The sequence below is a fragment of the Neodiprion virginianus genome, chromosome 4 (genome assembly GCF_021901495.1).
Source record: "Neodiprion virginianus isolate iyNeoVirg1 chromosome 4, iyNeoVirg1.1, whole genome shotgun sequence".
In the NCBI taxonomy this organism is placed as follows: Eukaryota; Metazoa; Arthropoda; class Insecta; order Hymenoptera; family Diprionidae; genus Neodiprion; species Neodiprion virginianus.
This window is the reverse complement of record NC_060880.1, coordinates 37,427,577-37,448,022: the sequence shown is the minus strand read 5'-3', so window position 1 is coordinate 37,448,022 and position 20,446 is coordinate 37,427,577. Positions and strand designations below refer to the sequence as shown.

The following is a 20,446-nucleotide window of genomic DNA, read 5'->3' as shown; positions in this document are numbered from 1 at the left end:
CTTAGTTTTTCAAATATTTTTTCTAGCGTCAATTGGTCCGTGCTCAAATTACTTTCATTCTACTCGTATTTTTTCAAACAAAGCGTGGTTAGGGATACGTGAGGTGTTGAGCCGCGAAAAATCCCATGAAAAATATCGGTGACGAGCCTGCGGGCTACAGGAGCGAGCGAGAGACGCACTTAAGTACGGCTACGTGCCGAGAATCCAATTTTCCTTTCAATCCAATCCGGAAATTTTTACAACGGAACCGCGTAGCGATTTTTCCGGGAATTCGTAAATACGGTGGTGTTTGACTGATGAAAAATTCACTCACACACTGTGTTCGGAATTGAACGAACAATAATCCAGACTTCTGGTGCCACGTCAAATTAAACCTCTCACTTCTATATTCATAAATGATACGTTCTGTGATCTCGGTGAAAGGATGATATTTCATAGCTTTAATCATTATACGAGTAATTGCAAACATCATTCGCGATTAGTTTTTGGGGAAAATATGCGAATCTTATATCCAAGCATCTATACCACTCGATCAAATGACACGATGAAAATATACCGAAAGTACTCAGAATTGTTCCTGAATAATTTCTGAGGCTCCTAGTTAATTGCTATCGTGATATTTGATAATGAAATTTTATAGGTGACGATGGAGAAGAGTGGAAAAAAAATCAGAGCTACGCTACGTGTCTCTCGAAATAGAGAGAAATATATCAAATCATGTGTTTTTTTTTTCATAAAAGGGAATTTGATTGGTCAAGAGGGAATAATAATCGCATGTTTGCATTGCCTGAAAAGCTTGTAAGAAGAGCAGAAGATCCCGAGGGATGAGAGAAGGTATAAGTTTTACAATTAGCCTGATTGGAAAAGGATCCAACTCCTCAGGCGACTGCAGCAGGTAGACATTTAATGTAATTGAAAACTAGAACATGTGTATCTAATCAGTTACAGATCCTCGACAGTCTTCCCGATTAAAGTATGCAACTATTATAATTGGAAGAAAAATTTAAACCGCAAGCTGCTGAAATAAAGGACTGAAACAATTAATCAAGCGAAAAAAACGTTACCACGTGGAAGTTCAGCCGATCGAATATCAAATAGTATAAACAAAAACCCTGCAAGAAAATAATTTAAGGAATCGATGTAATTTATTTGATTTCGTTTTCTTTAAATACTTCATTAAAATTCCATAGAAGACGTCGGAGAAATTGACTAGGTCTTGGCAATGAATAATTGATGGAACGTGAGAAAGATCGGGATTGAAAGTGAAACAGGATTAAACAAAATGAGAGGTGAAGGAGAGAAAAAAAAAAAAAAAAAAACTAAAACAAAAATACGACATCTTGAAATAAATTAACTCAGAAAGGCTCATTAAACTTGGCTCGGCTAATGCAAAGTGTATTTTGCACTCTCGATGTCTGATGACATTTCGCTCATTGACATTATATTATCACGCCCTCTGTAATGGATTTTTCATACATATATATATATATATATATATTGTTACAAAGGGTGAAATCACCCGTTTTGCCCCCTTTTAATGATCTAGTAGTCATCATAGATAAAAGACGTTTATAAACCTCTTATGTCTTTCAAAAGAATAAGGTTGCTGCGTCAACCAACATTATTGTAAAAACAGTCTTGTTTCAGACTTTAAACGAGAAACACATATTACGCAATTAAAGCTTTTTCACAACATTTTATTCACGCTTTTGATTTTGACTTGATAAGTAAACTCGCGGATCCATATTTATTTCCGTAACGTCAACGAACGTTACAATATATATATATATATATATATATCATATCCGTAGTATGCATGGTAAGGTTACATAGCCGACATCGAAAATTCACCCTAGCTTTAAAGGCCGAAAGCAATCTGAGAGTAAGGAACGCGGTAAATTGGCTAAGGATCGTACGTGTAGGTATGAAATACGACAAACGGAGCTTTATACGATCTTTTGCCTGTCAACACGCCTGCCAAACGGGACGCAAATCGCATCATCAGACCGACTCAACATTTATTGCCAATTTTCCCGATATCAAGAGATTTTTTTTTTTATGCGCCCGAGTCATTCTCGCCGAAGAAACAACGGAGGCGAAGTCGTAAAGTTTATGCCTATTCGATAGACTCGCGATCCGTAACAAGCTCTTACTATCGTTTTACCACACACTAAAGATACGATAATTTTTTTCTCTTTTTCTTTTTAGGAAGACAGATTCCGTTTGACAATGTAGTCAAGACTTTACGTCTCTTCGCGCTGAGAGTAGCTAATTTTCTTACGCTCAAAATCAAGTTCCCGGTTCATTATTCACCCGGTAAAGTGACGAAAATAAATAATGAAGGAGGGAAAAATTCGGGGGCACGTATTTTCAGATTTTAATATAAGTGTCAAGTCTCGGTTTAAGCGAGGCAATTACAGTTGTGAAAGTTTTCTGACGATCCTTACACGACTGGAGGACCCTACCATCATTCCCCCTCATTCGTCGGAGGGTTGAAAGTTGAAACAGAGAAGTGAAGAAGCCGGGTAAATTGGACCCACAAAGACGTAAATTAATTATGCCTTGTTATATTCTCAGGCTTAATTAAGCCATACAAACCCAGTTCTCTCGATATCTCGAGACAAATAGCTTGATTCTCCTGCATCGAGTCATCGCTTTCACCCAATTCCCATCCCACATGCTTCCTAAATAGCAAAGCTTCGCGCATTATTTTAAATCTAAGTTTTTAGCAGATTAGAACAAAACAGTTCGTTCATATGTTGTCTGTTTTCATTTAAGAGCAATGAATTGAATTGAATGAAATCACAAATTTCATATCAAAAGTAGTGAAATTCTCTACAGGTTTTTGGTTTTTTTTTTTTTTTTCAATGAAATCAAAATGGTCCCTCTCGATGAAGAATAATTTTTTTTTACCTTGAACCCAGAAAATAGATACATAAAAAAAAAACCAGTGAAATTCAATAGCACGTTCAAATTTTGCTATCGCATCGTTTTGCAACGAGAGATAAAATGATACGATATTTTTTGTCTACGAAATATCCCCACTCCCGATGAAACACCTTGCAAGCTGCATCGTAAAAGCTGGCAGCTGCTTATGGTTCGCGGGCGATTATCGATTGTCGAAGCTTCGAAGTGTGCCGAGCTTGCTGTAGGTAAAAAAAAATTTAATTACGAAAGCTCGCGTTTCCCTATCGAATTATTAATTCTCCTTCATCATATAACCACCGCATCTGATTGCCATAGTTTTAATATACAGGTATAAAAAAATATATAAACGAATGTTTCGCGGGTGAAATAAAGGGGTTGTTTCTTTATTATTCATTTTTGTTATTGTTAAATTTGAATGGGAAAACAAGCAGCGATGGAGGGGGGAGGAGGGTCGGATTTTTACCCTCCAAATAAGAAACAAACAAATTCGAAGAAAAGCGTTGAAGAAGAATCACCCGGTAAGAGGGTTGCGGTGGGGTTAAAATCCGGCATTGAGCAGGCGCGCGGACGTTTCTTCGGCGTCTGCGCGTCGATCGGGCATCGCCGGGGAAAGCGATGGCATAGAGAGTCGGAGAAGCTTTGTGAAGGAAAAATCTGCCCGCGAGTTCTGGAACCGAGGAGGCCAAAGGGTCGCGTCAAATTGGCTCGTTCGAGAGGGATCAAACGGTGAGGAGAGGAATTTTTACTTTTCATCGGTTTTGCAGGGATAATCGTTGCCCGTGTGATTCAAGGGTTGAAGTTAAGGAGGATCGGAACCAACCGCGGGGTCGACGAGCACTCGAGAGAGAAAGAGAGAAGGGAAAGGGAGAGAGGAGGGAGGGAGAGAGAGGGAGAGAGAGAGAGAGAGAGAGAGAGAGAGAGAGAGAGAGACACCCCGCCCGTAACGACGACATACGGCAAGTGCAAGTGGGCGTCGTCGTCAGGTTAGGTTTACCACGAAACTCGGTAAGACAAACACTTTTATCTATCCTCTGTATGCCCATCCGCTTATCGGCCAAAAATTTAGCCAAGTAATTTTCTCGGTAAAATTGAGGATCGTTGGAATTTTTTTCATTCTCGCCCTTGGGTTAATTTTTCGATTCGAGAACTGATCAGGTTTTTTTCTTTTTTTTATTTTTTGCTTTTCTTTTTATTTGTTTGATAAAAAATTATTGCGCATTTTTGTTAAGAATTGTTTGGCTCGTTTCGATGGAATCGAAAATATTTTGGTGAATTCTTGAGGATGAAAATGTGTACGCGAAATTCGCGACAGCGTGATGAAAAATTTAAGTATAAAAGCCGCGTACCGTGTCATTCTGGTTTGAAAGAGTCTCGGGTCTTCAGAAAGAATCTTTAATGAACTGTGAGGCGAAACGAATAGTCAAATGTCTTCGCCTGTATTCAATTCGAGTGAAAGCGAGGAGGGTTTGAGAAATGGGAAACGGAAAACGGTGAATGAGGGGATGTTTTTCTTGTCCGTGAAACGCGCAGTTCCATCACTTCTCGTAAAAACCATTTTCGCGTGTTTACCGTCCATCTACGATTCCCGAGAGAGATACGTTGCGATGGATTTCGATGTCTAGACGACTCGTTCTTACCCAGTCGACCAATCTTTTATACGAATGTTTGCTTCGACGCGAGTAAACCTAAACACACCGAAGAAGGTTCGCAACAAACGATCGGGTTTCGATGCAGAAAGAAAACCGTCGAGTGATCTTAATCCGAAAATTAGCCACTACGGTATAAATTTGAGCAAGTGTTGAGACAGCTGAAAATTAACTCGCATCTCGAACATACTGAGATAAGTTAAAGATATCGGTTTTTAAATGATCGAATAACCGCCCCTGTCGCAGGGGATGAATTTGCAGATACGACGATGTCAGTCGATCGTTAAGACGTAGATTTCTAATTGGAGTATAAGTAGTTGTAAATTGATATTGGAATTGAAATGGCAGGATTGAGATTGGTGTCCAGATGGGCAATCGGCGTTTGGGTGATCAGAGTAAATTAAATTCGCTGATTCCTCGTGGCTGGCATCCCTCGCTAAATTGAACAGGTATTATTGATGTGAACCTGCAGGTTACGTTTTTGCCGAAAGAAAAAAGGGGCGGTCGAAGAAAGCGAGTTTTTCACAAACTGGCGAGCCTGACAAGCTGCGTGACGACAATGATGGATGACGATGATCAGGAGGAGCTTCACTGTACCGGAAGTGACGTGGAGATCGAAGAATACACCGACACAGAGGAGACGCCATATGCGGCATATCAGCCGGCAGATAAGCTCTTTGACACCGATCGTCCTGGCTGGCAAAAGTTTCGCTTTCTGGGGACTTTGATGGTTGTCGTTACTTCGGTTACCATGCTGGTTATCGTGTTTCCGCTTTATCTGGAAAGTGTCAGCGCTGTTTCCAGCGCTTATACAGGTACTGGTCAGCCACCGAGCTGCGCTTTGTTTATATATATCTGTTATTTCAAAGGAACACGGAAGGGTTTGTCGCGTAAAACGGTGCACTTTGGAAAAAAGCATAGAAACCCACCCCTCGATCGATCACCGTCAGCTTTTATTCAAATTCCTGTTCGCAAACCATCTTAAGAGGGGAAAACGGGGGTATAGCTTGGACGGTCTAAAATCATATTGATTTTTTTTTTCTTCAGAAAATGAAGAAGGAGAAATTTGAGTTGAGGGCTTTGTTGTTAATAGTTTCAAGAACATTTTACAATTTTTTCATTGAAATTAATAACAAAATGGCGGCTTGGCGCATACAAGTAGCGAACGACCCGAATTCGAGGGCTTTTTAGTGACGCTTCTCCTGACATCGCTGTCCATCTTATAATAGATAGAAAATTTTTTTTCAGTCAAAAACGCCTCTTCGGGTTCGAGCTCGTAGCTCAAATATTAAGAAAACAAAATTTATTTCAAACATATACGATTATGAACAAAAAATGTCATTTTTCGATCACAGAAATTGATAACAAAACTTTGGGATTGAAATTCGAAAATCAAGCCGTGAGCTCGAATCGATAAACAAGTTTTAAAGATTGGGTCAAGATTTCAGATCAATCGGATAAAAATTGACCGAGGATTGAAAATGTGGTCCTTCGCTACTTATATACACCATGCCATCATTTTGCTATTCATTTTAATGAAAAAATTGTTAAATGTTCTTCAAAAAATAAATAATAATAAAAGCCCTTGAACTCAAATTGCTCTACGTGTTTTCACTTTCTTTGAAAAAAAAAACAACTCCGAAAGATAGGTATGATTTTATCCCATCCAAACAGTACCCCATTTATCGTACCAAAATTGGATCGAAACAAGAGGCGAGACTCGTTGCAATCTCCATCAAACTAGTCTGTTCTACTGAACAGCCTGCGCCAATTAAACGAGCCCAGCCAATTAATGAAATCGCAATTAACCACATTCAATAATTGACAAAGGATCTGAAAACGAAATATTTGTCAAACTAAATCGGGTTTCACACAAAGACAGTCGCATTCACAATTCTAACGTGCAATAGTGAGATATCGACCACAAGATGTGGCATTAGCCGTGATATGAACCACTCAGCGCCTTTTAAATACATCTGATGGTCATGGAATGTGGTACGTTTGGAATTGATTGTGCCAACAGACGCTTTCCTTTCTTTCGCAACGTTAACTCCCTTTTCTGTATCGCACCAAACCAATGAAATCCAATAAAACACGGACACCCTCCACGACGAGTAACGCTCCCTTTTTCAGGACTGTTGTTCACCTCCATCAGTTCGACGCTTCTCCTCGGAGTAGCGACGTTTGTCGTCGGTCGCGTATCGCCGCCTCCACCGATGGTCCCCAACAGTATGAAGGTGAGAATACCCCGGTGTTCGATGACGAAGATCGGCGCCGTTTACGCCCTGACCGGGATCTTCCTGACCCTGTCTCTTGACCAGAACAGGGTCCTCTGCCACGTGCAGGACCCCGTCAAGGCAATCACGCTCTTCTTCTCGCTGGTCTACTACTTCTTCTTCGGTCGAAAGAGTGAGTACCTATTTTTACCCTCGTGGTCTTTGGCTTTTCGAAGCGTTTTAACACCAGGCTAATTTCCTCTGACAAGTGATGACGCTCCAACGCATATTTTCCATCACTACCATTCTCGTTGGGCTCTTCATAAGCGTCGACTACGGACTCTGCGACGAGTTTCGTTGCAGAGGAAGGGAAGTCTCGGCTCACACAGCCGCAATTAGAGGCTCTTGGGGCACCAGAGCCGTCTGGACCCTCGTTTACTTCGCCAGCCTCGCCTCTTTAGCCATGTTCTTCACCATGCTCGAGAGGCATTACGCCAGCGCTGTAGGTACCCTTGATAACGTGACGTGTGCATGAAACGTACCTCCTCCATTATCAAAAAACGAACCACCTCCGTGCAGTTGTACGAAGCATTAACCCAACACAACGACCAATTAAGACCACGCACTACGTGGCGAAGGGTCCTTGTTCCAGTTAAGAACCTCCAAGTAACCCGAACCGTGTCTGGGTTTGAACTTCTCTCAAGTAGTGAAATTCATTGTAGTCCGGTCTGTTGCTCCGTTGAACCTCTTTTATCACGTACTCTCCGAAGTCTAAAGAGGTCTCTTCTCTTCCCTCAGCAAAACATCAGCCCGCTTATGACGACGCAGAACAATTCCTTCCTCTACACGGTCTCTCGACTTGTTTCGTCGCGAGACATTCGACGTCGCGGTTCCGAGGAGGAGGGTGGAAGGCTGTTGCACGTCACGGATCCGGACCCGAATATCAAGCCAAAGATTTTCCCAAAGCCACCGATCCTCCAAACTCTGCTCTACATCCACCTTACCTCGATGGTCATAGTCGTTGCTCTGAGCTGGATGGACACTTTGCCCGGAGTTGGAAGGGTGAGTCCACCAGCGGTTGGAAGATGGTGAAAGAACGGTGTATGAATAACAGAACATTATTTGACGACTCCTCCCATCGTTCCGCAGGGTATGTCGCCTCTTGAGCTCTATCGGAGGGTGGATAACGGGCTGCTCTGTCATTTCCGGAGCACAAACGACTGCGCGAATGTATCCGGCCACGGTTGGATCTTCCTCGTGGCTTACGTGGCCTTCGCCATATCGACGCTCAAGTTTCTCTCGATGTGCGAAAGCGCGGTTTTCACCGTAGCCGCGGCCACCGTCGCTCTACCCGTTTCCGGCATATGGTGGAGCATCTACAAAATGGACGTCGGCGTTAACGGAGGTGGGAAGCGCTTCCGGTCCAGGCAGCGTTATCTCTTCTTCCCCGTGCGCTCGTTATTGTGTGTTCCAAGGGACATGCTGGGGGGTAGGGGGGGCTTTGGATGCCCCCGAGCTGTGATACTTGCAAAGATACCTGGCCACGTATACGCGGACACTTTGCAGAGCTACTTTAACGCTGATGTTCTTCGTTATCTCATCGCACTGGGCAACTTCTCGGTCTTATCGTCCCTTGGAACCTGACGACGAGTGTGAAGTTGAACTTTTTACCAAGATTGGAATAAATTTCAGGAACGATTTTCTGGTCTCCGGGAGTAACTGGCGAACTGATCTGCGCCCTGCTCGGTCTTCCGGTGGTTCTGCTTGGTCTTGGCCTCTTGGTGCGAGCTCACTTCAAGGACAACAATCAGCCGTATCATTCGGTCCAACCGGCCTCCTTCGTTCGGCAGGAGTCTCAGGATTCCGAAAGATGAATCTCGTCGAGGATAAGTATCCGCATAACGACTTCCCAGATTCTCGCCTCGGGATACAGGTTTTTAAGAAAATACCGCATATTCGTATAAATATGCTACTGTATTTATAACCAGCACATAGTATAACACAAACGAGCGCGAAGAGCGGAAGACTATGTTCGAAAAAAAAAAAAAAAAAATAGAAAAAAGGAGATACTTAGTCCGCAATATTTTGTTTGTTGAAATGAAAATGAAGAAAAAAAAAAAGGAGCAAACAAGAGAAGAGACAAAAACGAAAAAAAAAAACAAAAGATTTTTCCTATACAAAAAGTTGTACGTAATAATAATAATAATAATAATATTAATAATAATAATAATAACAATAATAATATAATCGTCGTATAAATAGATACTGCGTGTCCATCCAGTCAAAGTTATTGCCAATTTTAATATTTTATTTTGATATACATAATACGTAATGTGTAACGAGATGTTTCATACTTTCAAAAGTTAACGCTGTGTGTGTTTTAGAAAGAAGAAAAAGGAAAATGAAAGTGGCGGGGGGGGGGGGGGGTAGGGGGGGGGGGGAAAAAATAAGTAGCGAAATAAAATAAGATATGTAACAAAGAGTAGCTGAATTTTCCTATCACGTTAATGAATGTTACAAAGGATACGCGCTTTTTCCGTGAAAACCATGAATGCTCGGGAAATTTTACTGCGGTACCGTCCGTACGTCCGTCCGTCATTGATTGTACTTACGATATTGCGTGGCAATTTTTGAGAATAAATCTATCACGTGTTTTTCACGAGCGAACGGACGCGTATATTTATACAATATATATATACACTCACCATTATTATTATTATACTGCGTATATCCGGTAATCGCAACGCCTAAAGGCATCGGTATGTTTGTAACCGCAGACAAAAGTTATTACATAGTTTTTGGTAAGCAATTTTTACTTCAAATCTCTTAGTATTCAAAGTCCCGACGACGTTTTTACGTAATTCTAATGTCAGGTAATACTTTTATTTATTTTTTTTTTTTTTTGTTATTACTTTCTGATTTATAAACTGCTTTTTTACCCGAATCCATGTCTTCAGACTTTACGATAAAAGATATACGCATCCATCGTCTAGAGCAATATTTTGCGTTACTGCATAGAATTAATAGTCGTTAAGCCAATTAAAAGGTCTCTAATAATTGTCCATGGAGAAAATCGAAGAGCGTAGTTATTTCGGAAAACGCGCCACACCGCAATTAGACGTAGGCGTGAACTATATACACATACGGGTGTAGATATACCTATATGTGTATATATTATAATTGCCAAACGTAATTTATAAGAGTATTAAATATGTAACGTAACGCGCGTTGCAATAAGGAAATCCTTCAGTATTAATCCTAAAAAGTTTACAATTTGGATGGGATTTATTATCCCTCAAATATACCCTATTTCATACGCATAGAAATGTTACAACCTTAGCGCTTGTATTATGAATACGATAATTTATCGCTTACATGCATTTTCAATCTAGAAGTCGTTTATCATTATCTAGATGTGCCGTGATCTTTTTTTTTTTTTTTCATCTTCTCCCAGTCAATCCATTCCTTTTTCAAATATTTTTCATTATTCTTTTACGAGTTTCTTTAGCTTCTATTTCCTCGTAGTATCATGTCTTTTTTTTTTTCAATAATTTGTCTCATTTTTCGTTCAAGCCACTACCATTGTTAAACAGCGATTGAAAAGTGAAAGAATCAAAGAATGTAGGAACAATGAGAAATTTCGTGCCAAAATTCGTAGAGATATGGTTAATTTATTTATCAATCCGAAGGTGTGTTATGTATGTATATTACACAGTATTATATTACGCGTTACTTTTCTGTCTAGTATATATGATAGGTAAAAAAAAAAAATCCCCAACGAGTTAATCGGTGTTAATGTTGGGTGCAAGGTAACGTGAAGAAGTGAAAACAATGACAGTTGAAATTTGAATTCGAAAAAAAATCACACCAAAAAAACAGAAATGAAAATTATAATTAAAATAAAAAGAAGAGATTACTGTATAACTATACTATACATATAAGTTACGTCAATGTAACAATACGTCCAGGTTTTTATATTAAAACAAATAGCGATAAATAGAAGCTACTTAAAATGGAATTAGCCGCAGAGTACAGACTGCTGAGTACCCTGATAAATTTTTCTGAAGCTTTCCTGTACCTATATAATTGTACAATGTATTATTAAATAGCATTTTTATATACATACATACATAGATACATATATTAATATATTATTATACACATGACATTGTACTATCGATGTACGGAATTACCTCGGAGCTTTCCTATAAATCTAGTTGAAGTATTGTAATAAGATGTTATCAATGTTTAAAAAGAATATTGAGTAATAATGATTTATTATTACATGAATTAATATTTGCCTTGTCTAGCTCAGAGTTGAACACAATGTATAACGTACTAGGTGTATGAGGTCATTAAACGTATATCCAGATACTACGTATTATGCTATCTTAAGGCCATCTTCATAGTAATCGTTTAGAATTCCCGGAACCCTTAATGTTACATTGTATACACATAAAATAGATACGATACCATTTTAAATACGTTTAGAAAGGTACTCGGCATTCTTACTCGACGTATACAGAACTATCTTGTGAAAAACAGTATTAAACATTAAATGATATGTAGAGTTAACAGAGAGGACAAAAGTAAACAAATAAAAAAAAAAAAAAAAATACGTGCTCAATTGCATTTTGGAGTCAATCTTAAATTGTTACCATTTACGCGAGTAATTGTTACGTTTATACTGTATAAAAGTTAGCTCTAGCATGCGGACAAATGTGTAATACGGAAATTTTGCATCAATACTTGTATGTGGTAGCGAATTGTGATCAAAATCAATTGGTTAGTGCGAAATTTCAAAGGTTTTAGTTGAAAATTACTGGTTGTTTGTGGTTGAGACATTCGTAATCCGAGATCTTCAAAATTTTGAATTTATCAAGTAGTTTTAGTTTCGTGAGATAGCTTCGTTGACTCTTACGTGATTTTGACTATCGTCAATTTCTGTCATCTGATGTTAACTTAATTTCTCATGATTAATCAATCATTTGTGGGTCAACAATTAATGATGTAACGCACAATTCCGCGAAGAGCGGAATGGATAGCATATATTATCACATATGGATAGAGTTCGTAATTGCAGTAATTTTGGAGGAAATTCAAATCCTTAGCAACGACATAAGTTTCCACAATGATCGATTGTAATATTATTTTTCCTTATATCTGTTTTTCAGAAAATGATATGATTACAACAAATGGTTCAACTTATAAATCAATGTCTCGTTAACATGTATGCGCAATATTTTCGCAGTTATCCTACTATTATGAACTCAAAATACAAAACAGATTAGTGCATAATTATTATATAAATATATATTATTATATTCGCTAGTCGACTATAAATTGTGAGTGTGCTCAATATTAATTAATCGATAACTATATAATTATGTACCGAATTGTATATGTATTTAAATACAAACTTATATGTATGTTAAGAAGATGGAAATTGAATTAACTTTCACAACGTGATACATAGCAATCCTGGTTCTAAATTAGCAATCACGTTCGTAATGATTTGGCTGAAAAAAGTCTTTCAGCCTTCGACTAATGTGATTAAGATGACTAGGCATCGAAAAATGTAGAATTATTTCATTTTATTGTTGTAATCCTTTGCAACAAATATTTTGGCGCAATAAAAACTGAAATATTCGCGAAATTGAGCTCAGGGGGACTAGGAAGATTTTGCCGGCTGAAAATGTGGTAAAAATTCAATTCGCCTGTAGAAACTACTGAAAAAATATGTGCGACTTTTGCTATTTGTTTGTCACATTTTTGTGAATCAAAATCAGTATTACACATAAAAAAATATTAATAATAAAGCAAGATATTGAGCGCTGAAGAGAAATATCCGTTTGGGTGTGGTACATATTTACACGTATTTTTCTCTAAACAAACAACGGACGATAAACAACGCTTCGAGATGTCACCTTGATTTTTTGTTTAATGAAAATATCAACTCTCTCTGCAAAGTGAACCAGTGTCTAGATAAAAAAAATGAATTCATTATTATCGTTATTACAATAATCGTCATCCATTTTTCGATGTTTTTCAAGTTTTAGCCGCCATTGTTTGATTCTTTTGCTTCTTCAAAAAAATTTGGTTCATTCTCAAGGGGAACGTCCCCCGAAGAGAATGACACTTGGAGAATGCCGAGAACATATCTCCGTTAAATATTTGTATTTTTGAAACTGCAACCACTCCATCTAATAGCCAAAACTGCAACAAAAACGCTGTAAAAAAGAAAATGTGTGTATGTTGTTTCAGTTCTTCACAAATGCTATTTGAATTTTATTCCATTTTCGGCCTTTTTTCGCTGCCTGGTCCCGTTAGAGCGATAGGATTCGTAATCGACATTAATACAATGTTGACGTAAAAAATGTTCGAAGACGCAGAGACCTTACCTCAAAGTTGCCTTACAAAATTCAACTGCTACGTAAAGGCATTCAATAGTTCACGTAGTCTTTACAATAAATTGTTAATTTTTAAACTAGATGTCAATGTTCAAGGTTTCAAATTTTGAAAGTGCCGCTGTTCGCGCCGCGCGATGCGGCGTAAAGCGGCTATCCCATTGGTGGCGCCATTTTAGAAGTGGCGGCGGAATCTACGGTTACTAAAATGTTCGCGCCGAGCAGATTGAGAGCCACTGTGACCGCGATCGCACGTTGTTTCTCTGCCATGTCGCCCTGCTGCCCCAATCTCATTTCGAAAATGGCCGCTGTCCTGGACGAGGTTGGCAAATCCGCCGAGAAACCAGTTGACGAGGAGAAGGATGATATCGTCGAGGTAGAGGACGAGACCGGGGCCAGCGAGTCCTCGAAGAAGAAGAAGAAGAAGAAAAAGAAGAAGAAAGCCGGTAAGCGCTCAACCCCGTCGCCCTTAAAAAATTGGGTGTGTTTCTCCCCATCGCGTGTTACTCCCACGTCGCGAAAGCCGCCGCGTGTTTTTCTTCATTCCTGTATAAATTTCTTTTAATTATTTCATGTGATACCGGCTATCCTTGACTTTCGATGAACTTCATATTCTAACCACCGATACCGGCTCTCGATGCTGTTCTACGCAAGTTTCAACTGCGTGTTATTACCGTACAATAACAAAAAATATATGTACTATCGATAATTTCCGCCGCGAATCTCCTGAACGATATTCGCTTAATTAGGAGATTTTTTCACATGTCCAACTCTTGGTAAATCGCTGTGTTCTTTACCCAATTACCTTGGATTAAAGCGGTGAACTAATTTCATCTACTATAATCCCGATTTATCAAACCGATTTGTCTTAGCAGCGGCTCTCATCTCTCCAGGAGATTGTTACTTACTGTACATAGAATTTTGTTGATTTTTTTTAAAAACATTTATAGATAAGATAACTTCTAGTTGTTTGAACAATCTGAAGCTCTTCACCATCCTCGACGATACACCTCTGTTTGCTTCACTCTTATCGTTTTTTTCTTAACTAGCTAATATTAATTCATTAATTGCCACACCAAGGTGCTGGAGAGGCGAGCGCCGATGTTCCTGAGGGAGAAGAGGACAAAAGCAAGAATAATGTGCCCGCAGCAGCCGAAGGTAAGCGAATAGCAAATCCTCCTCTCAATCACCAGATTGGACACACCATATGAAATTCAATAGATTGACATATATGTACTTACTACATGTCATAATTTTCGTTCGACTCTTTATCGTCTTCGTCCCAGGATCGGCAGAGATCACTGAGAATGGTGGCGAATCAGAGGAAACGAAGAAGAAGAAAAAGAAGCGCAAGCCTCGTGGAAAGGCTGGGGGAATAAAGCAGCAAACTGACCCTCCGACTGTGCCAATATCTGATCTGTTCCCTGATGGAAATTTCCCAATTGGTGAAATTATGGTCCATCCTCCAGCAGCTGGAATCGACGATAGGACAGCCAAGGATCGTTTCAGCAGCGAGGAAGCTCGCGCCTTGGACAGAATGCATAACGATATATACAACGAAGCCAGGCAAGCTGCTGAGGCCCATCGACAAACCAGAAAACACATCAAGAACTGGGTTTGTAGCATTCTTTTTCCTCTACTACATAATTTTGACTAAAATGATTTTATGATTTACACTTAAAACCGGATGCTCAATTAATAAACTTTTATTATCAAAGTTCGTTACCTTGGGAAAATGATCACGGAAAACAGTTTAAATTTATCCTTAGTCACCTGTTTCTCTTATCTTGAAAAAGTCGTTTGCTACCAATTCTGTAATATTCCTTTTTTTTTTTTTTTTTTTTTATTTTATTAATAACTTTCTCATGAAATCAAAATCCATCTGCCATATTGCGCACCTGGACCGCTGAAAATTTTTCAATAAATAATTGAATTGAGATCTTTATTTCCAGGTGAAACCCGGGATGACAATGATAGAGATTTGTAACGAGCTAGAAAAGACAGCGAGGCAACTCATCGGGGAAGATGGGTTAAAGGCTGGATTGGCTTTCCCTACGGGATGCTCGCGAAACCATTGCGCAGCCCATTACACTCCGAATGCTGGAGATCCAACAGTTTTGGAGTACGATGATGTGACAAAGATCGATTTTGGAACCCACATCAACGGACGTATAATTGACTGCGCTTTCACGCTCTCGTTCAACCCAAAATACGACAAACTAATCGAGGCAGTTAGAGACGCGACAAACACTGGTATAAGAGCAGCAGGTATCGACGTACAGCTTTGTGACGTTGGTGCTGCAATTCAAGAAGTTATGGAGTCATACGAAGTTGAATTAGATGGAAAAACTTATCAGGTACATTGCGAAAGAATCCGGAAAGCAGGAAATTTTTAATTTCTAACTCAGAAAATCAACGTGTTAATTCTTTCATTTTCATAAAATTTCTTAGGTAAAATCCATCAGAAATCTTAATGGGCATTCCATAGCACCTTATCAGATTCATGCGGGAAAAACTGTACCGATCGTGAAAGGCGGGGAAGCTACGAGAATGGAAGAAAATGAATTTTACGCTATAGAAACTTTTGGTTCGACTGGTCGAGGCGTTGTTCACGATGATTTGGAATGCTCTCATTACATGAAAAGTTTTGACGCTGGATTCGTTCCCCTAAGACTGCAGAGTAGCAAATCCTTGTTGAACACAATCAATAAACATTTCGGTGAGTATTTCAAACGCTGTCGAGAGTCCTGCTAGATATATGTTACTGTATCATAACTGTTTAGACTGCAAATCCAAGAATTTGTGAAAACTGAATTGCATTGTAATCACTCTTCAGGTACTCTGGCATTTTGCAAGCGCTGGCTAGACCGTGTTGGTTGCACAAAGTATCAGATGGCACTGAAGGATCTTTGTGACAAAAATGCGGTGGAGGCTTACCCACCATTGGTAGACATCCGAGGATGTTACACAGCTCAGTTTGAGCATACTTTGGTGCTGCGCCCGACCTGCAAGGAGGTGATATCCCGGGGTGATGATTACTAGATGTGTTGAGGTCAAATGCAGCGAATAAGTCGTCCGTGGATGCTCCTCAACGGGGAACAGAGGGCGAGCCCGTAATAGTATTCTAAAAATTAAAATCAGACTTCTAACAACGGCGGGAAGACTTTTACCCCCATGACGCATCTAGAAAAGTGAGATTCCACCTCTGTATCCTCGTCTTGAAACTCTCTTTGATTTTCATTCGTAGAAGTTAGCACGGGATCCTCTTTAACAAATACTTTAACTACCGAATGAGTTTGATATTTTGAAAAATCGTGTGTTAATTTTTTGTCATATGTATATGTATGTATACAACATAGCAATGTATATATGTGTATATATATGGATGATACAGTGTACCCGCATTTGAGCAAGACTTGTTTTCCATTTTTCGTTTGTTCTTTGTTTTTTTTTCTTTTTTGCGTTTTTTTCATCTGACACGTTAATGTTGGAAGCCCATTTAATCATATTTACGTATCGCTATATTTCGATACCGGAATTTTCTTTTTTATACGTACAGTTGTGATTTTTCCCAGTACGATTGCAGTTCTGAATTAGAGGGGAAAAAAATAAATAAATGACAACAAAACACAACAGGAACAAAAAAAATGAATGTCAATGTTAAATAAAATATATTTGGGAATTATAACTGTAAAATGCTGCGTGTGTGCTTTTATTAGACATATTTAGGTAATATTCATATTAATGTAATCTAACAATAAGTTGGGTACAATTTAGCACAACTCTTAATTTCAGACAGTACATTTAAGTTCGGTATAGAAAAAAAGAACACTTGTTTCAAAAATCCTCAATCTCTGTCTCCGTAACAGAATGTGTGTAAGGTGTACATTATTCTACTTCGGGATGTTGGAAAGAGGACCTGGTAAGGCATTTTATTTTGTATGTGTTGGGCGTAGGTGGTGGTTCCTATACAGGCATTAGATATTAGCCAGCTATTTAGCTAACTGCAGGTAGTAATAATTACATTAATATTACTATATACGATTCATATTTTCTAAGATTAAAACATTAAAACTAGTATAACATAGAACAATATGGTACAAATATAATATGTATATATACATATAATATATGTATATATATATATATATGGTATCGATTATTAATTGAAGATTCAAAATAGGCATCAAAAAGTAGGTAGCTCCGTTTTGTCTTTTTTTTTTCACTTTTCATTTAATATAGGATTTTTATGAAAATTAATCTGTTTTTTTTTCTTTTTTGTTATACATATATATATATTATCTCTTTTTCAGTCAGATCTTCTGTAAGTCTATCGAGTAATGAGACGAACAACGTAACGTAACCGATACGCGACTCGAACGCAACTAAGAGTACTAAGAGTATCGATATCGTTCACAATTCACGTTTCTTGTTCGTTGCGGGGTTCGTCATGGGTCGAGCCTCGAGTTCTATTATCAATTGTGGCTTTTTCATTTCTACGAGGAAATCCGTATCAGAAGCCCACTGTCTGGTATTGCTGTATCAAATTGTAAAAGTAGTTGTTTGTTTCTAATTCTTCGCTTCGGGTAGACTTTACGTAACGCAATAAAAGCCCTTGACAGCTTGTACGTGATTTTTTCCGTCTTGATTGATATTTATACAATCGAACTAAAACGGTCGACTGATTACTCACTCTTTGACGCCGTATTGCCTAGCACTATCAGACGTTGGATTCCAATACGATTGAATTTTATCTTGGTTGCACATGTGTACGTAATACGTGTACATGAATTGTGTTGCAATAGGTATATAGGTATTAGGTATACTTTAACGTCTTTTGTACTATGTTTTCATCGCAAAAAGTTGAGCTGCCTCCTTCTTGCGCAGGATGTGATATCATACATACTGGATTGAGAGGAAGGTGGTGATGAAAAGAGGCTCTAGAGCAGGTTAATCGTTATCGCCTTTCGTTTCTTCTCACTGCGATTCCGTCCGTGTTCTCAACTTTGCTCTCGCTGTTACCAAAGGATTCGGAGGTTCCATACTCTCCGGCTGTTCCTGGATATAAGAAGAAAAATAATAATCGTATTATAATGATAATCGCGTGTTTCGTCTATACAAATTGTTAGCAGATAGAATTTTGCATTTCTCTCTATGTAATTCGGAAAACTTTATTACTAATATTAACGACAGTAATAACAATATTGACAGTTATTAATAACCACAGCGCATACCACAAAGAAACAGGTAGGTATTTGTGGTAGTTTTAGGATATTTTAATATTGGATTATAAGCCAATGTTATGAGAAAATATTGAGACAATAACCACGATGCCGCTTCTCGATTTCCAGCGATAGATAATTATCGTTTCACTACATTCCAATTTTTTTTCTCGATTCCGTATAGAATGTTCGAAAGTGTTAAAAGTAACGAGTAATGATGCAATAAAAATATTCTCCTATCCGTATATGCTTAGTAATAAGATGACGAACAATCAATTGGATTGGCTCGACAGACTGTTTATCACCTGTGTATAACGTCTTATTGATTATTGTTTTCAATCCTTGCTTTGCATATCCGTCGTGTAATTTTAATCCCGTAGTACGTATGTGTCACGTATAAGACTATGTATCACGTTCCGATCAAAGTTTCACCCAACGCATTGTCCATACGTATATCTAACCAAACAACGTGACACTGACACCGTCGATATTTGAGACTGTCCGCATACCTGCATAACTATACCGATATGCGCCGTGACTTGAGGTGTGGTTCTTTTCTTTTTTCCTTCTTAAACATCGTGTGCATTTATACGCGCGTGCTTGCGTGCGTAAATATATATATTTCGTTGGGTTGCACCCAAATCGCTCGATCATTTTGTTTGTTTATTTATTTTCTTTAGCATCGGATCGCGGCCACAAAAGATGAGAACCGTTCACGATGCACGTTTTGTTGGATTTCGAATAATTTTTTTTTTTATCCTTAACTAGTTCATTCAAATTAACATTATAGAGCCTAAATTATAATATATTGATTGATGCAGTCATTTCGAGTTTTCCGCGGCAACGCGTTACGTGACCAAGTTTTCTTTGTTTCAGAACTCGCGTTTCAAACTTCGATGTTCGATCTCGATATAAACGTATCGCATAGTTTCCGTTCATACCGAGTGAGTCACTGACAGGTTCCGAGTCGCGCGTACGACACACACATTCGTACACAAGTTTGTATTATTACGGTTACGTGCGCCTTTTCTCGCAAACCTTCCTTCGGGAAATCAAGATAAACACGCTCGCAATTATTGTTCGTCTCTCTCTTCTGTCCAACTAGTTTTCGGGACGGTCCTTGGTCTGGAACAATCAGTTCCATGTGGAATGTTTGCACGTCCTGTAACATGTTACACAACCCGTGTGTGTTGAATCTCATACACGTCAATCCGACCATAAATTCAACGAAGACGCGTCGCTGCAGGGGTTCGCCTTCTAGAATCTAAATATTCGCTGATCATACGTTACAGAGTTCATAGATAAACAACGAAACTAACTCGGATTAGTTCGTTTGAAAAAATAAATTTCACCGCCGTTTCCATACAACGTTATACCTGCGTAACTTCAGAGACTGTAATATTTTCGACTTCGTCGACGGAGAACGAGGCTATGCTTCAGGTTCGAAATTATTATGCATGCGTGTATTACACACTGCGTACGATGCGAGGCGTCAAGTGAAATGAAAGTTTTCACACCCGAAGTAGCTAGGGGGCCTAGTCAAACGATTTCGTATACGTGAATGTAATCGGTCATCTTGCGAATTTATTATCCAATGATTGATGGACGGCTGACTGCGGTAGAAAGTGTATTCCTCGTTTCGATTATGTAGCCCAATTCGATCTAGGAAACGCGTTCCGTTTAACAGAAAGAAAAAAAAAAGCAGTTATGCGATCGGTCGACAGAGTTATGCGGTATGTGTATAAATCGTGTTGTGATATTCGAGTGGGGAATGCAGGTCGTCTTAAAATAAGTCGAAATATCCATTTGAGGGGACGGGGATAGGGTTGAGTGTAGGGCAAGAGTGTTGACCTAACAAACAAGCGAGCAAACCCTTTTCGAAGGATCATATCTCGCGGGTGGGAAAAAAAACACTCGCGATCAGGGTTCACTCTTGAGCTTTTTTTTTATGGTGCGTATTATACCTATATATATTTACTCTATGGCGCGTCGTTTCCTAAGACAAACAATTTGGAATTTATGAAAAT

At 38.9% G+C, this 20,446-nt stretch overlaps 3 protein-coding genes across 3 annotated transcripts in view; 2 read left to right on the top strand and 1 right to left on the bottom strand.

The window, feature by feature from the left end:
• The first annotated feature begins 3,361 nt into the window (after positions 1-3,361).
• LOC124302904 (uncharacterized) lies at positions 3,362-8,888 on the top strand. The gene is made up of 8 exons (XM_046759473.1): positions 3,362-3,654; positions 3,720-3,933; positions 5,047-5,389; positions 6,708-6,983; positions 7,060-7,292; positions 7,589-7,852; positions 7,940-8,195; positions 8,483-8,888. The coding sequence occupies exons 1-8, from the start codon at positions 3,362-3,364 to the stop codon at positions 8,662-8,664; spliced, it is 2,061 nt and encodes a 686-aa protein (XP_046615429.1). The 3' UTR covers positions 8,665-8,888.
• A 4,562-nt stretch (positions 8,889-13,450) lies between these two features.
• LOC124304019 (methionine aminopeptidase 2) lies at positions 13,451-18,044 on the top strand. The gene is made up of 6 exons (XM_046761941.1): positions 13,451-13,643; positions 14,278-14,355; positions 14,484-14,812; positions 15,150-15,554; positions 15,649-15,916; positions 16,034-18,044. Exons 1-6 carry the CDS (start codon positions 13,466-13,468, stop codon positions 16,237-16,239), a joined length of 1,464 nt encoding a protein of 487 aa, XP_046617897.1. The 5' UTR covers positions 13,451-13,465; the 3' UTR covers positions 16,240-18,044.
• LOC124304020 (uncharacterized) overlaps positions 16,659-20,446 on the bottom strand; it is a 33,786-nt gene continuing 29,998 nt past the window's right edge. The window contains exon 5 of the mRNA XM_046761942.1: positions 16,659-18,255. Coding sequence (XP_046617898.1) covers positions 18,175-18,255 — 81 coding nt within the window. The 3' untranslated portion in view covers positions 16,659-18,174. The remainder of the gene's footprint in view (positions 18,256-20,446) is intronic.

What these genes read in the sequence shown, in the direction of transcription:
- LOC124302904 (XM_046759473.1), top strand. Translation starts at nt 3,362, where the DNA reads ATGGAGGGGGGAGGAGGGTCGGATTTTTACCCTCCAAATAAGAAACAA. An exon ending in TAGGTTTACCACGAAACTCG is followed by an intron (nt 3,934 to 5,046) that starts GTAAGACAAACA and finishes GTGAACCTGCAG; the next exon opens with GTTACGTTTTTGCCGAAAGA. An exon ending in TGTTTCCAGCGCTTATACAG is followed by an intron (nt 5,390 to 6,707) that starts GTACTGGTCAGC and finishes TCCCTTTTTCAG; the next exon opens with GACTGTTGTTCACCTCCATC.
- LOC124304019 (XM_046761941.1), top strand. Translation starts at nt 13,466, where the DNA reads ATGTCGCCCTGCTGCCCCAATCTCATTTCGAAAATGGCCGCTGTCCTG. An exon ending in GAAAAAGAAGAAGAAAGCCG is followed by an intron (nt 13,644 to 14,277) that starts GTAAGCGCTCAA and finishes TGCCACACCAAG; the next exon opens with GTGCTGGAGAGGCGAGCGCC. An exon ending in TGTGCCCGCAGCAGCCGAAG is followed by an intron (nt 14,356 to 14,483) that starts GTAAGCGAATAG and finishes TCTTCGTCCCAG; the next exon opens with GATCGGCAGAGATCACTGAG.